The 15,156-nt window shown below is 40.0% G+C and overlaps 1 protein-coding gene across 3 annotated transcripts in view; it reads left to right on the forward strand.

Moving 5' to 3' along the window:
- Positions 1-269: 269 nt before the first annotated feature.
- Cfap20dc (CFAP20 domain containing) overlaps positions 270-15,156 on the forward strand; it is a 299,498-nt gene continuing 284,611 nt past the window's right edge. For 2 of the 3 annotated variants that reach the window (XM_057769705.1, XM_057769704.1), the window contains exons 1-4: positions 270-537; positions 2,792-2,881; positions 4,985-5,078; positions 13,707-13,779. In XM_057769705.1, the coding sequence (XP_057625688.1) occupies positions 517-537; positions 2,792-2,881; positions 4,985-5,078; positions 13,707-13,779 (278 nt within the window). In that variant the 5' untranslated portion in view covers positions 270-516. Of the gene's footprint in view, positions 538-2,791; positions 2,882-4,984; positions 5,079-13,706; positions 13,780-15,156 lie in introns of those variants that run through there. The other variant, XM_057769706.1, reaches the window with a different exon arrangement.

The raw sequence follows: 15,156 nt of genomic DNA on the forward strand, positions 1-15,156 counted from the left end.
CCAAAGAACACCTGACCAAACAGAAGTTTACAAAACATAAAGCCGGTGTGAAGATACAAGATTTGAGGTAGAGCCTGTGGTAACCTTTTGCTTCTTGACTGATGGGTTACTGCCTGCCACAGGTGGCGCCTTCCTCTGTTGCCTGGGCAACGCCTCAGCCTAGCGGGAGGTGAAGGACCCTGCAGGGCTCAGTGCGCAGGCGCCTCCGGGGAGCCAATGGGCGCGGCTGTCCAGCCCCGGAGCGGGCTGCGCGGTTTCCGCGGGTGCGGTCGTTTGTGTGCCCGGCGCCGGCGGGCGGTCACGTAGGTTACGCACGGGAGCCGCACTCCGTGCTATTCCCCTGCCGCCGCGCCCCAAGAGGGGGCCGTGATGGCGCGGGTCGGCGGCCGGAGGAGCCGCTGACGGCCGGCGTGAGGCACCGAGGAGAGCCCGAGCCGGCGGGGCCCAGAGGCGGCCCTTCTCGCCCAGCTCCAGCCGGCCAAGTCTGTGCCCCCAAACCCCGGGCCCTCTGCGGGAATGTTCAAAAATGAGTACCAGGTAACCCAAAAGGGCTTCCTACCCGGGGTGAGGGGTGAGCTGACTCGCCTTCTGGGTTGTGAAGCCTCCACTCCCCGGCTGAAAAATAATTAGTGGCTTTGTCGTCCTGACCTTGAGCTGTTCGCGCTCCCTCCCGCGCAGAGCTTTTTAGTGCAGAATCAGTGGAGCTGATTACAGAGCAGGTCATGACCCCCCTTCCCCCCCAAGAATTTGAGCACAGGACCCAGCAATCCTAAGATTTCACAAGTACTCGGTGGTTTCACTGTTGATCCCTGGTATCCTAGAAGCTCTTTAGAAGAGTTAATGAATGGATTCCTTTAAAAGCAGGATTAAAGTAAGCCCTTTGGGTGTGTGCTGTTTTTTTTTCCTATGACTCTCCAGCATTGGGGTACATGAGGATCAGTCGGGGAGTCCTAACAACAACAAACAACAAAAAACAGATTTCCTGACTCTTCTAGATCCTGGGAATGAAAATGTAGGTGGGCTTAGCCCGTGTCCGTTTTAAAGAAAGTCCCAAGCCAAGTCTGATTCAAGGATTACATTTGGAACACACTGTTTCTCAGTGTTCCTCAGACACCTTACTCCATGGATGGCATCCTTTCCTCAGCTCATTGAATGGCTTTCTGCCCCAGCTCTCCTGGCTTCATCTTGAAATTAACACTCTACACCATCTTTATAGGAGTATTATTAGAGTGTTTAGTGCCCCCCCCACCCTCACCTTCAGGGTCCACCTCTTTGTGCCTTAATCCTTTTGACCAAACACTACTTGTTCTTAAAGCACTGTGGGCTTTTCCTTTGCCCGTTTTAGAAATTTATTTTATGGGTTAGAATAAACTTAGTTTAATCTCACTGCATGTAGATAAAGTGTAATGTTATGAAATAACAGATGTCTACTGTGGTTAATTTGGAAAACACAGAAGAAGAAGTGGGGAGAAAAGATTTGCTGTTTCAGTAAGGTTCAGGGATTTCTTTTTTTTTGTTGTTTTTGTTTTGTTTTTTTTGGATTTTTCGAGACAGGGTTTCTCCGTAGCTTTTTGGTTCCTGTCCTGGAACTAGCTCTTGTAGACAAGGCTGGCCTCAAACTCAGAGATCTGCCTGCCTCTGCCTCCCGAGTGCTGGGATTAAAGGTGTGCGCCACCACCGCCCGGCCAGGGATTTCTTTTTAAACCCAGCTGCCTCAAACTGAAAATTCTTGGCAAAATGGCCTGCTCTTAGAAGCAGTAGCATATACAATTTTACACATAATAAGAAAGAAGAAATTTTCAGTGTGTCAGAAGCAAAATCAATGCTTCAGGAAAAATGCTGGGTTTTTTTTTTTCAAAAACTAAACGGGACTTTATAAAAATCAAACAGGTTTTTTCATGTGCTGTTTATAATTTCAATCATATCTAGTCTTCATCTCAGCTACTCAAATTTTGGAATAAATTCTTCCTTGGAGATAATCATTTGATTCCCTTATTTTTATGAGCAGAGTAAATGGGCATTTGGTAATAGCTTTAACATGCACGACTGGATGCTGTGGTCTTGAGTTTACAGTAGGTAACAATATTCCTATAGAAAAATAATCTTTTTATTCTTCCTATGTGTCTCCAAATTTATTTGTCTAAAAGATATTGTAGAGATGTTCATAAAGAACCCCCTTTCCACATATACCCCAATCCTTCTTGGGTCTTTTCTGAACGAGTCTAAGCTGCTTTTCCCCTTTATTAAATAATCTTCAATGGCACTATTAAGCCCATGCTGCATGCCAAGCCTGTATGATCCAACAACTCATTTGACAGATGGATAAATTAAGACATTAACTCCCCAAATTCTGAAAAATTAAAAAAAAAAAAAGGTATTGGAGCCCCAATCAGTATGACTGCTAAGTTTGTATTCACACATGATGGTGAGATTTATCGACTTAGTTTACAGATCGAGTTTAAGCCCTTTAGCCTGGTCTTTTCAGAATGCTTTGCAGAACTGACCTATCCCTGTCAAGTCAATGAGCCCCCATCTCTGATATTTCTCTGGCACAATTATATTTATCATCTTTTTAAAAGTGAGTTCCTTAGTAACAGGGTGACCCAAATCACAATGGTTGTGGCTTATAGGCAACCAAAGTATACAATAGGCACAATAAGAGGGGTAATGTTCTCCCAGATTTCGTTTAACTGACAGATGGCTGGAATACTGGTTTTAGACTCTGTGGTAGATATGATTTCTCCCATAGCATTGTATTTCACTCTGAATTTCTTTCCTTTTTGTTTTCTAGGGAGGTGCATTTGTTGAAATCTTTAGTGCCCAGGGGAAAAATCCTGGAGCAAAATGGAAGATCTTAGGCAGTCCATCTGTGATTTGGAAAGTAAGTGTTAGAAGTTAAGTGTCAAATCCTGAGAAGGTTATAGAAAAAGGGGGCTCTATCAGCTTCAGAACTGATATATTGTTCCTTCACCCACAAAGGCTTTGTGTTGTTGGCTTCAACCCCCCACCCCAGCCAGACACTCCTCCTTAGTTGGTTAAGACTGTCTGTGCCCTGATCCTGCCTTATCATTGTTGGTGACTTTGATATCAAGAAACATCTCTCTAAGCCCTGGGCCACTGAGTTTCTTGATTTCATCGTCTTTAACGACATCTTCCCAGGATGCTGCAGCCTTACCTTCACTCTCAGACCCTTGCCCTCATCACCACAGACAGCAGGACCTCTGAAATTACCAAGTGAGAAACAGCAGTCTTTCGCTGACCTCAGTCTTCGATGCTTAAGGTCACTTGCTCAATTCCTCTCACTGTATTTGTTCTTCAGACTGGTTGAGATCTTCAGGCCACAGACTCTTCTCTTTCCCTACAATGTTTAGTTTATTTTCTTTCTCTGAGTTCTCATCTCTTTCTCTCCAGCGCAGAAGCTGAAACATCTTTTCAATCACTGTCCACTAAGGACCTCGAATGCCTTTGCTCTTTAGCCTATGGTGATGCTTGCCCAGCCAGCCCTTGTTGGACTCCTAGTCTTTCCTTGGCCTGTACTTGGGCTTCTCAGTACTTTCGGAGAAAATACCTACAGTTTTCAGATCGATAACACTATAAACCCAACCCCAATAGTCCAGAAAATTATCTGTTCTTGTCAGCATCCAAAATGATCCTTTCTTGTTATTCGTTTCCAGCCACCAAACTGCCTACGCTCATCCTCAGCCCACACCTAGGGCATGCCCTCCTCACCCACCAAAAGCTGACACCCCAACTTCCCAGGGAAACCAGGAGACATCAGGCAGAAGCCAGTTCCACTTGCTGCCACCATACCTAAAAAGCCTGTCTCCATTGATACCTTTTTTTCTCTCCTGTAGAAGAAGCAAGAGGTGAATGCCTTCAGGAGAAGAATAAGAATACCTATAAATGAAGCTCAAAACTACTATTGAGTGTTTAATATTTGTTCAGCATAACATTAGACACACTACATAGTGTTATATAATATGGATAACTTGGTGAGAGAGAGAGCTACATGCCCCTTTGATAGGTTAGAACATTAAAGTGTGGAAAGACAAGGACCTATAAGTGCTTTGTGCTTGTGTTGAAGAGTTGGGTAGGCCTGACATGTATATATAAATAAAATAAATAATATACTTGGCACTTGTATGTTCATTTCAAATACATAGGGGATGGTATTACAATGCACATTACATGGAATTACTTATTACAAAGTCTTATTTATTAGAAATGGAGTTGTTTTAATTTTATGTTTTCATATGTGTCGTCTGTGTGAGCATATACAGCATGTGGGGGCTCCCATGAATGCAAGAGGACAGCCTCTGGTGCCCTGGGTTGGAGCCATAGATGGTTGGGAGCTGTTCAGCATGGGTGCTAGGAACTGAACTTGAATCTTCTAGAAGAGCTATCAGTGCTCTTAACTGCTTAGCCATCTCTCCAGCCCCTGAACTTACTAGGTAACCGTAATTGTTATATTTAATTCATATTGATTTTAAATATATAGAGAATTTTCAAAGTCACAGCAGATATGAAATAATACACAATTAATTCCATTTGAGCTGTGGCCTGAAAGCAAAGACCTTCTATGAATTCAGCAGAAGTTTGATACTTTCTTCTACTGTGCACTTAGATGGGGATGCATACAAGTAGCAAGAAGCAACTATACCCGCAACCAGTTAGCGGCTTTGGAATCCCTGAAGTTAGAGAACTTTTTTTGGTTTTGTTTTGTTTTGTTTTCATTTGGAGGAAACCTGTTTTCAGATAATAAGAAACTTGCCACCTGGCTAGTATGGTTTTGTTTTCCATTCCCAGCAAGTGTCGGGATAAAAGCATCATTAGGGTTTGGATCTGCTTTTAAGTCTTTTGAAAAAAAGAAAAAGAGAGAAAGAAAAAAGAAAGACTTTTTTTCCCGGAAATTTGCAGTTCCAGTGTTATAAAAGAAAACAAATAAGATATGCTTCAATTACTGCTGTTTTCATTTTGTCCACAGGAGTTTGATAAAGAAGTTAAAAGTTTTGTGTTTATCCTAGAAGGCAGCAGCCAAACCAACAGGATTCAGTTACCAAAGGAGAATAAACAAATCCGTGAGTAAGACTTGTAATACTGGATTTCAGTGTTTGGGAGAATTGTGTCTTATATCTGAGAAGCAAGCATCTTAGTAGGACTTCTGTGGCTTCTGCTAGTGTGAAATCATCTGATATTTTTAATATAGAAATCTAAAGTGCCATGCACTTTAGAAAAATATCCTCCCTCTCTATCTTCTTTAAATTTAGAACTATTTTAAGTCCTAGAAGATTATTTTTGTAACCACTTATTTTAACAGTATTTGTTGAGCCCTAACTCTGTATGATGGATTTTGCACAGTGCTCCTTTACAGAGAAGCGAAAAACATTGGGTTTTTATTAGAAAATCGGGTGGTTAAGGCAACGTTTTGACACGAACTTAAGAATTATAAGTTACAAGAGCTTCATTTTTTAAACAACAAAAATGGTAAAAAAAAATTACACATTATTATTAGTAACAGTAATTGATAAACATTTGGGAATGTTAATATCTGATAAATACAGATATATTATTTAGCAGACAGCTACAGAATTGATTCCAGTGTGAAAATTAGCGATATTTTAAAGCAGACAGGACCTTAGAAGGTGACTTAAGGATGTGGTCAGGAAGAGCAGTTGTTGACTGAGATGAGGTTGGAATTTAAGGTTCTGTCTCCAGATTAAGCTTTCAATAAAGTGATTAATTTGGGTAATGTATAAATGTAGTCAGATTTTCCACTGACTATGTCTTATGGTTAAATACTAGATTTCTGATATTTTGTAAAAATAAATAGGCAGTTCCTTTCTCTACTTGTAATTTGCTTTGTCTTCATTCACTAAAAATATTTATAGGTGGGTTGCAGATAAAGCTAAGAAATAGAGCATTACCTGGCAGGCTCACAGGGCTGGGTTCAATTCCTAGCAACATAAATAAAAATGTATTAAAAAGAACATGTATTGAGTACCTTCCATGTGCCAGGCACTGTGGAAAGACCTGCTATTGGTACCTGATTTCTAATTTTAATTTCCCTTGTAAACTGTACAGATTCTAGACTTTATGTACCATTTCAAGCACTATGTAACATTTTAAATTTTAAGATATCAGTCAGACCATGAAAATTAGGGATGGAAGATGAGTTAATGTAAAGTGTTTTGTCGGTGTTTCTTTATAAACTAAGAAATCAACCTTGAAAGAGAATTGATAATTATTATTAATTTTTAAAGTTAGTTTGCTGCCACAAGGAAGTATAGCTCCCTCATAGTTCCTAGGTAGGTATGTAACTGATAGCAGGATGTTTGCCTGTTTTTGTTTTTCATTTTCATATACATTTGTATTGTAAGTAAAGTGAACTAAAATAAGTCAGGGAAGCATATCTGAAATTGTAGTTTTTTTCTTCTGTTTGTTTGGTTTAGGATATTGACTTTGTGAAACAGATACATTCCAGGGATGTGACTGTTAAAAGCTGGCCAGTCGTTTTTGCCCTTATTGTTTGGCTTGTAACGACAATCTGGCCGCCTTTTTAGTACCCTCTGCGTCTATAGCCATGGTCATGATGTTGATGAAATCAGTTGGTTCTAGCAGCCTTCTCCTTTGCCTCTGAGAAAGATCCCTCCTTCACCAAAGTGACTAACTACAAACTCCTCTTCCCCCTTCTCTACTTTTATTCAGGGTTTTTGGTTTTTTTCTTACTTTCCTCAGAAACTGGGTTTAATGTGTTATAATTACCCCTTTAAATGTAACAATGATGACTTTTAATTAGAAGAAACACAAGAATCTTCTAATGTGTTTCTTACATAATGCCCTGCAATTAAAAATTAATCTGGCTCTCCCTTAGCATGGGCAGGAGTGTAGCAAATGAAACAGTTTGTGTGCTCTCCCTGGCACTAATTCCTTTCAGATGAGCTCTTTGGATGTTTTGATAACGAAGTATGTACTTATTTCTACTTGTATAAAATGACCTTCTGTGTGAGGTTGGTATGGTTAAACTGAAATTAAAAAGCATGTCTTGAATAGAGAAGAAGTGGCTTTCAATTAACATCTAAATTAAGTTCAATTATCATTATGTATTCCTATTTTAAGAGTTAATATATACTTTATGCAAACTTGACATTCGATAGTTCATTTTTATTTCTGACTATATTAGATACTTACAAGGAAGTTTTCTCATAAAATTATCTATTTTTGACTGCTCCTAAATAATAATCTTTCTGAATTAAATTGTACTCAGTGAGTCCTAAATAAATACATCAGTAGTGTTTTTAATTTGTTATTATATTTATTTATTATTGTTGAGTGTATGCATGCACCATAGTGTGCATGGGGGTCAGAAGACAACATGTGGGTTCTGGAAATGAACTCAGGACTACTTGGCAAGCAAATGCGCTTACCTGCTGAGCCATGCCCATGGCCCTGTGGTTTTTGTTGTTGTTTCTTTATAACCTAATATAAGAAATTGATCTTGAAAGAGAATAATTATTGTTAAAAATTTTTTTAATTAATTTGCTGCCAGAAGCAAATTTCCTCATAACTAATGGGTTTTCTGTAACATGATAATAGGTTTCTCTGCTGGCTCAGTAAGCCAGATCAAGCGAACTGAAAAAAGTAAAAGAACAGATTTATTTGGGCAGAGCAGCTCCTGGTTGAGCCCTCCCGCCCCAGAGATTGGGCCGGAGAAGTCACGAGCTCAAACTATCGCATGTTACATACATATATCCTGTATGTGAGGGGTGATGGTATGTTCACCACACTCTGGGTTTGTGCCCAGGTATGGTCAAAAACTGACTGCTTTAGTGTGGGGTCTTGGGCTACTGCCAGCTTCAGGACAGGAGCTGCTACAACTGCCAGCAATGTGGAACTGAACTTTTTGGTCTTTTCTTTGTTGGAGATTCTCTGAGAGGTTGGGGTTTGGAGAGAGAGAAGTGGGGCTTTCTGAATCAAGCAGGAGTGAACAATAACTTCCTCATAGTTCCCAATTGGTACATAAAGCCTGGAATCTGTACAGTTTACAGAGGAAATTAAAATTAGAAATTACGTCTTCCCACAGTCGGGTGCATAGAAGGCACTCAATATACAGTATTTTTAGCATATTTTATTTATGTTGCTAGGAATTGAACCCAGGCCTGTGAGCCTGCTCGGTAAATAACAGCAGCATCTAGTGCTGGAGCATGTGTGTTTCTCCAGGGTGTCAGTCATCTTTGTAACCCCTAACTGGTGATGACATTCAGTTGATGTTCAGGTAATTTCATTAAATTTGTCACATGAGGAACTTTGACAATTCTGTTTCTAATCTCTAATTGTAACCATCTGCCCTTGGTAATGACACTTTAGTGTGTTGTTCACCAGTTAGATAAATGTCTGGCACCCTTCAGCTTGGACGGTGTTGTATGGAGTTGCCCGTGTAAGAAGCCTCATTGTCATCCATAAATATCCAGCAGGGACTTTCTGTTCCAGAGTCACATTGAAAGCCTCTGGTTTCCCTGCTGCGTCCTCTGAATCAAAGAGTGTGTGTCCGGCCATCGGCATCCTCAAAGCCCGAGTTCAGCTGCAGTAAAGGATGAGGATGGCTTCTTGTGGTTCCCCCAGGTCTCCTCGTTGCTGCTTGCTATTCTTTTTAAATGAAGTCTTGCTCTGTTTAAAATCCTTAAGTGTCTTTGATCTCACCATTCTTTCTTTTGTTTTGTTTTTTTTTTTTAGTGATTTTATTGAGCTATACATTATTTTCTTCTCCCCTCCCCTTCAACTCTCTCCCATGGTCCCCATGCTCCCAAATTTACTCAGGAGATCTTGTCTTTTTCTACTTCTCATGTAGATTAGATCCATGTATGTCTCTCTTAGGGTCTCATTGTTGTCTAGGTTCTCTGGAATTGTGATTTGTGAACTGGTTTTCTTTGCTTCATGTCTAAAAGCCACTTATGAGTGAGTACATGTGATGTGAGTCTTTCTGGGTCTGGGTTGCCTCATTCAATATGTTTCTATATCCATCCATTTGCCTGAAAATCTTAAGATGTCATTATTTTTTCTGCTGTGTAGTGCTCCATTGTGTAAATGTATCATATTTTCCTTATCCATTCTTTAGTCGAAGGGCATTTAGGTTGTTTCCAGGTTCTGACAATGACAAAAAATGCTTCTAAGAACATAGTTGAGCACATGTCCTTGTGGTACGATTGGGCATTTTTTGAGTATATATCCAAAAGTGGTATTACTGGGTATTGAGGAAGGTTGTTTCCTAATTTTCTGAGAAATCACCACACTGACATCCAAAGGGGCTGAACCAGCTTGCACACCCACCAGCAATGCAGAAGTGTTCCCTTTACCCCACATCCTCTCCAGCATATGTTGTCATCTGGGTTTTTGATCTTGGCCATTCTTTCTATTAAAGTGCTCTTATCAGAGTGAGTAAGTCTTCTGTCTTCCTGTACCAATGGGTTCCTCAGCTCTCATCTTCGCCTCTGGGAGCATCCGAGAGAGCCAGTGCCGGTTTGATACACTTCTTTCGCTAACCTCTTTGGAGATCTCAAACCTCCCTTCTTCCTCCCACTGCGTATCAGGTTGTTGTCAGATACTTTTTGTTTTTCCTCTTCTGCTGCCACCCGAATGCTACAGGGACCCCGGTCTTTATGTTTAGCCCTACAGCTACATGTTCTCCCTGGTTATCAGCTTCTGGATCATAGATTTTTAATGCCATTTCTATCTTCAGTGCACATCAGATGTTTTCCAGTCTTTTTTCCTGGACCACCTAAGTGTAGTATATGTAAAGACAGCTCCTGGCCAAGGCTGCCTGGGATCCCCAACCCCTCGCCTTTAATGAGATCCAAATTCTTCATTAAAATCAACTTCTGTTTTCCTTTATTCTGAGTCCATTAAGAAGACATCAGTGGTACTGGGAAAATGATTGGAAGTTTGCCCCCTTCTTACTCTTCAGTACTGCTCACTCCACTCTCTCGGGCAGGGGTACTGCAGTTACTTTGTGTAGGGCCTCCTATACAAAGTTGTTGTCTGTTGTCAAATTAGCAGCCAGAGTTGGAGTCTTCAGTGACAAGTGAAGCGTGTTATCTTCTGAAGAAATGTCCTGTTTCTTAAAGTGAAAATAATTTCTTTCTTGGAGTATAACTGTCTGGTTCCCTGTTAACTCTCTGGCTGTCTCTCTTGTTACTGTTCCTCAGGCCTGCGTTCCACCCATTCAAGGCCATTGATGTTTTGAAACCCAGCATGCTCTCCTCTTCTCTAGCCTTTGCTAAGATGCCCCTTTGAATGAGGCCCACCTGGCATGTACTTAAGTTACACTGGTGCTTCATGTTGTTCCTATTTTTCAGCCCCTTAACCTGTACCATCCCCTGCTCCTGTACTGTGAACAGCACTGAATATGTGTGTAATTGTTTGTCATTTTACTGTTTTTCCAACCATTCCAGAAAGGCGATTTCACTGATAGAAACTGTTCCTTTTGTTCTGTTCACCTGATGTACAATCAACTTAATCTGCTTCGAACAAGTGCATGAATGAGTGGCTTCCCACTGATTTTAGATTGGCCCCTGTCTTTCACATGGCCTTTAAGGCTCCTTGTCACTTTGTTTCCAGTCTATTCTTCTCCCTCTTCAGTGTCTTATACCAACTGGCTGAGCATTTTAAGGTTCATTTCTGCTGTTATGCCCTTCCCCATGGACATCCTTCATCCATTATAAGACAGAGTAATCCACCTAGAGTCTGTTCCTCTCTCCTACACCTCCACCGCTCTCCCAGTCGAACCCTGCATCCCCCAGCTCACCTCCTGCATTATTTCTTCAGGACTGCCTTTACTGATCATCTCCTGTCCCTCAAGCACCTGTTGTTAAATGCTCTCATAGAACTTTGACCTTCTCTTTTGTGAGACCATATTGCGCATTCCAAGAGGGCATAGAGTATGATGGTCTTACTTCAAAACAAAACAAAACAAAACAAAACCTTCAAGTCTTGTGCACAGAATGGATCAATAATCTTTGTTAAATGATAAGGCTAATTCATCCAAATAATTCTTGGAGGTACAGACAGAAATTATTAGCCCAGTTTTCAGTGTGAAAAAGAAATTAAGGATATGTTAAGGCTGTGAGTGAAGTCTTGGAGTAAGTTCATTCTGAGCTTTCTGGGCACTGAGGAGAAATGATTGTCTGTGGCCTCATCCCACTTCCTGAATGATGAAATCCACATAAAATGTCCATGAGATATGCAGTCTGTCCTTTGCTCTAACGAAACAACTCGAAAACCACTGGTTAAAACTAATGGTATTTTACAAGTTGAGTATATTTTTAAATATTTAAAGGAAAAAGAAATTGGGGCTTTGCTCCCTTAACAAGAAATTTCTGTATATTTAAGTACTTGATGGCCATTTTTTAAACTAATGAGGCCTATATTCAGTATTACTTAGAGTGACTTTAAATACAATGCAGATAAGAAGAGTCAGTGTAAGTTCCCAGGCCAGGGAAACATACTACAGTGGAGCTTACCCAGCGTTCCTGCCCTGCAGAATCAGCTTGTAACATGCTATAAAGCACTCTTAACTTGGCCAGGTCCTCACACGTTTTGGAAAGTAGGACCTCGGTGTGTGAGACTGTTAAATGACAGAGTTCTTTTTGGTTTTGGTTTGTTTGAGGAAAGATATCTTTCATTTCTAAAAATGATCTTTTACATGCACCTCTTTGTGGTTGAAGGAAATAATTCTGATTCAGTGATAGTTGCGGCGTAGATCGGGGACCTTTTAAAGGACGGGTTTCTCTTTATCTGGTGTTCTCCAGTCACTGTTTACAGCTGAGGGCGCTGTGGAAATGGTAGCACTCTCACCATAGGACCAACAGTGCGAGAGACGGAGGCTGCCTGATGGTGGCTTATCTGAGGTGGCCTCATTTCACTTTGCTTTTGTGGTCAGAACTCTGGTTGCCACACTGGATCTCTGTAACTGTGGTGGAACACGTTCCTAGAGAATTTTCTAGGGTAGAGCCTTTCTTCTCCCATTCCTGTTTTGCTTAATTTAGATTTCTTCCTGAATAGATTTATAAGCTTGATAATTTGAAAAAGATTATCTTTGTATATTTGATGAAAACATTCGTAAGCATTAATAAACATATTTAACTAAATATGTTTATTTATAGAAAAGTTTGGTACAAAACATAGAAATGACTTATAGTTCTCAGAAATGTTGTAAAACTGCTTACTATAAAAATCACAAACCAGAAAGTCAAAAACCAAAAGTTTTTGGGGGATTAAAACATTTAAATTTATTAAGTTTATTACTAGAATAAAGAAAACATATCATCACCTCAAATCAGTTGCTTTTCTTGGAGTCTATGTCTGTGTATATGGATGTGTGTGGGGGTGTATGCGTGTGTGTGTGTGTGTACTGGGAATTGAGCCCAGCATTCTGCACTCTAGGGAACTAGGGAAGCATTCTAGCCATAGCTTAGGTGTGCTCTGAACTTGAGAATAAACCTTGAACTCCAGATCTTCCTGTCCGCTTTCTAAGTGCAGGATTGTAGGGAACCACCATCAGCTCTGACTCTTCCTTAAGGTCTTTTTTCTGTTTGTTTGTACTTTTGGATTTATAGGAGAAGGTCGTAGACAAAGTTATGACATCTTTATTTCATACACAATGCATAAAATGTTTCTAACATGCATATTTTTGGAGGTGTGACCCTTGTGAGTTTTTGTTGCTTTTTTTTTTTTTTTTCTCATCAAGGATTGAACCCAAAATCTCCTATATATGCCTTGCCTGGATTGTTCTACAATGCATCCATCCCAATACCCCAGGAGGGAGGGATACTAACACATCTGTTAAAGGCATCATAAATTGAGAGATCAATCAAAAGTTCAAAACTTTAGAGGGAATGTCTTAAGTGACTGGATGTAGAGAAGCAGTTTGTTTAAGCAGGTGCAGAGTACAGCTGTCAAAAGTACCATGTGGTTTGGTTTTCCTCAATTTTTTATCCATATGAAACCAGTGATAGGGAATAAAAGCTATCATTTCTTGGTGAGAATTAATTAAGAGCATACTAACGAAGGGATTGTAAATGAAATTACGTTCCTCCAGCCTGCTAAGTGTGGACACTGTAAAGATTGCATGCCCAAGCTCTACTTCATTGAGCCTTCAGTGGAATTTGTCATAATTAGAGTTGCTTTTCTTGAGCTGATCTTCTTTACTGAATTGTTTAGTAAGACTGTAAAACCTGTCAGAAAATAAGAATAATTGCCACATGTGTTTATGAGCACCCTGATAGGAATGCATAGTTCAGTTCTCTCTCTCTCTCTCTCTCTCTCTCTCTCTCTCTCTCTCTCTCTCTCTCTCTCTCTCTCTCTCTGTGTGTGTGTCTGTGTGTGTGTGTGTGTGTGTGTGTGTGTGGAGTGCAGTTCCATGCTCACAGTCTCTTATGGCATAACCAAAGAGTGAATAGATCCCTTTTCTGATTTTCATAAAGATTTCACCAGTGCCACAGACGGGATTTAAAATGCAGCATCGGCTGACGTTCGATCCCGCTGTCAGCGGTGCCTCCACCTCTGTAATCAGGTTATACATCGTGGATAGTGCTGCCCTGTGTCTTTCTGCTCCTCCAGTGCTGGGCTGCAGGTTGCAGAGGTGCTGTGTTTGTTTGTGTGCACATATAAGGGGCCTGAACGTTTCATCTTATGTTTTTTCTCTCTTGTTCTAGTTGGACTGATCCAGAGGTTTCTTGTACTTCAGATTTACATACCCCTGGGACAGGACTTCTCCACTGAATTACTGTAAGATATATAGAACTTCTTCTGAATGTTTTATGTGCGTTGGACATTTGATCAATTGCAGCAGTGCTAACAGTCATTAATTGCAAGAGGCAAATTTTTGTTTTGCATTAAACAGTAGTGACTTATCAGGTTGACATGAAGTAATTAAAATAACTAGAATTTCTTGGATATTGCTGCACTCTGGAATTTCTTGGGAGAAAGAAAATAGGTTTCATCTGTTTCAGAAGGTGCTGTAGATTATGATTTTACATTTTTCCTGTTTCTTTTCAGAAATACGTTGGTTTAAAATTGACTAAAAGACATATTAACACTATCTACTGTAGTTTTGATATATTGGTTCCTTTTGTGTATGTAAAGATAGCATGCAGTGTGTTTATTTTCAGTGGCCTTACATGATTGTTTAGCAAAAGTTAAATTACTTTTATTCAGTAACATTTACAGTGTTATGTGAAATACTACTAGTAATAAAAATAGCATTTAATTTGTTATTTCATACAAAATTGGGTATTTTCTAAGATTTCACTTCTAAATTTCTGTATTGTAAATAAGCCATTGTATGGTTATTTTTGTTTGGTTTGGTTTTTAATTCAAAGCTGCACGTGGTTCAGGCTTAGGTCTTCAATCCTGGACAAATGTGAGTTGGTGGTAAAGACAGATGTGTTCCAGCTTTGTCAGCGTTCATTGAGATCTAAAGGAGAGAGAGCACATTCTTAGTAAATGGGACTTATTAATTTTTCTCTGCGTAATCTGGGAAATTAGTGATTTTCTTAGCTTGTCGATGAGTCTGAATTTTAGCTTAGAAGGTTACACCCTTGTTTTCTCAGATGAACATAGATGGAACACCATGCACTTTTGTTTTATTCAGCCGTAAGCCCCTGTGAACTTGTAAGATCTTCTTTTATCATCTTCCATCTTTAAAACAGTTCTTAGAGAGAGAGCACCAAAGCATCATTTGATGCTCTTATGGACCACTTTCTGGTGTCTGCAGGAAAGAGCATTTTCAAGACTCCAAAGGCTTTCTGAAGGTACAGAAAGTGCCAGTGAAAGCTTCATTTTCAGCACAGGAGAATATGAGTTCTGAATTGAAAGAAGGCAAATTGCATTTTAAACTTTAAAGCTCTTTACATAGAAATCCAATTTTGCTCCCCCTTTTACCTGGATCTTGCCATGACCCACACTTTGAGCTTCTTCAAAGCAGCAGTAAAGGTGTTCCTAGTTAGCCTTAGGCTTGGGGGCTGTGAGACCCTCTTTTTTCTTTACAAAATTAAGCTTTATTTGTGCCCAAACACTTGAACATATCACTCTAGCCTAGGCAATATACTGTCTTAATTAATTTAATGACAGTTAAAGCTTTGATTATTAAGAAGCCAAGAGGTA

This window comes from Chionomys nivalis, chromosome 5, assembly GCF_950005125.1.
Source record: "Chionomys nivalis chromosome 5, mChiNiv1.1, whole genome shotgun sequence".
NCBI classification, from domain to species: domain Eukaryota; kingdom Metazoa; phylum Chordata; class Mammalia; order Rodentia; family Cricetidae; genus Chionomys; species Chionomys nivalis.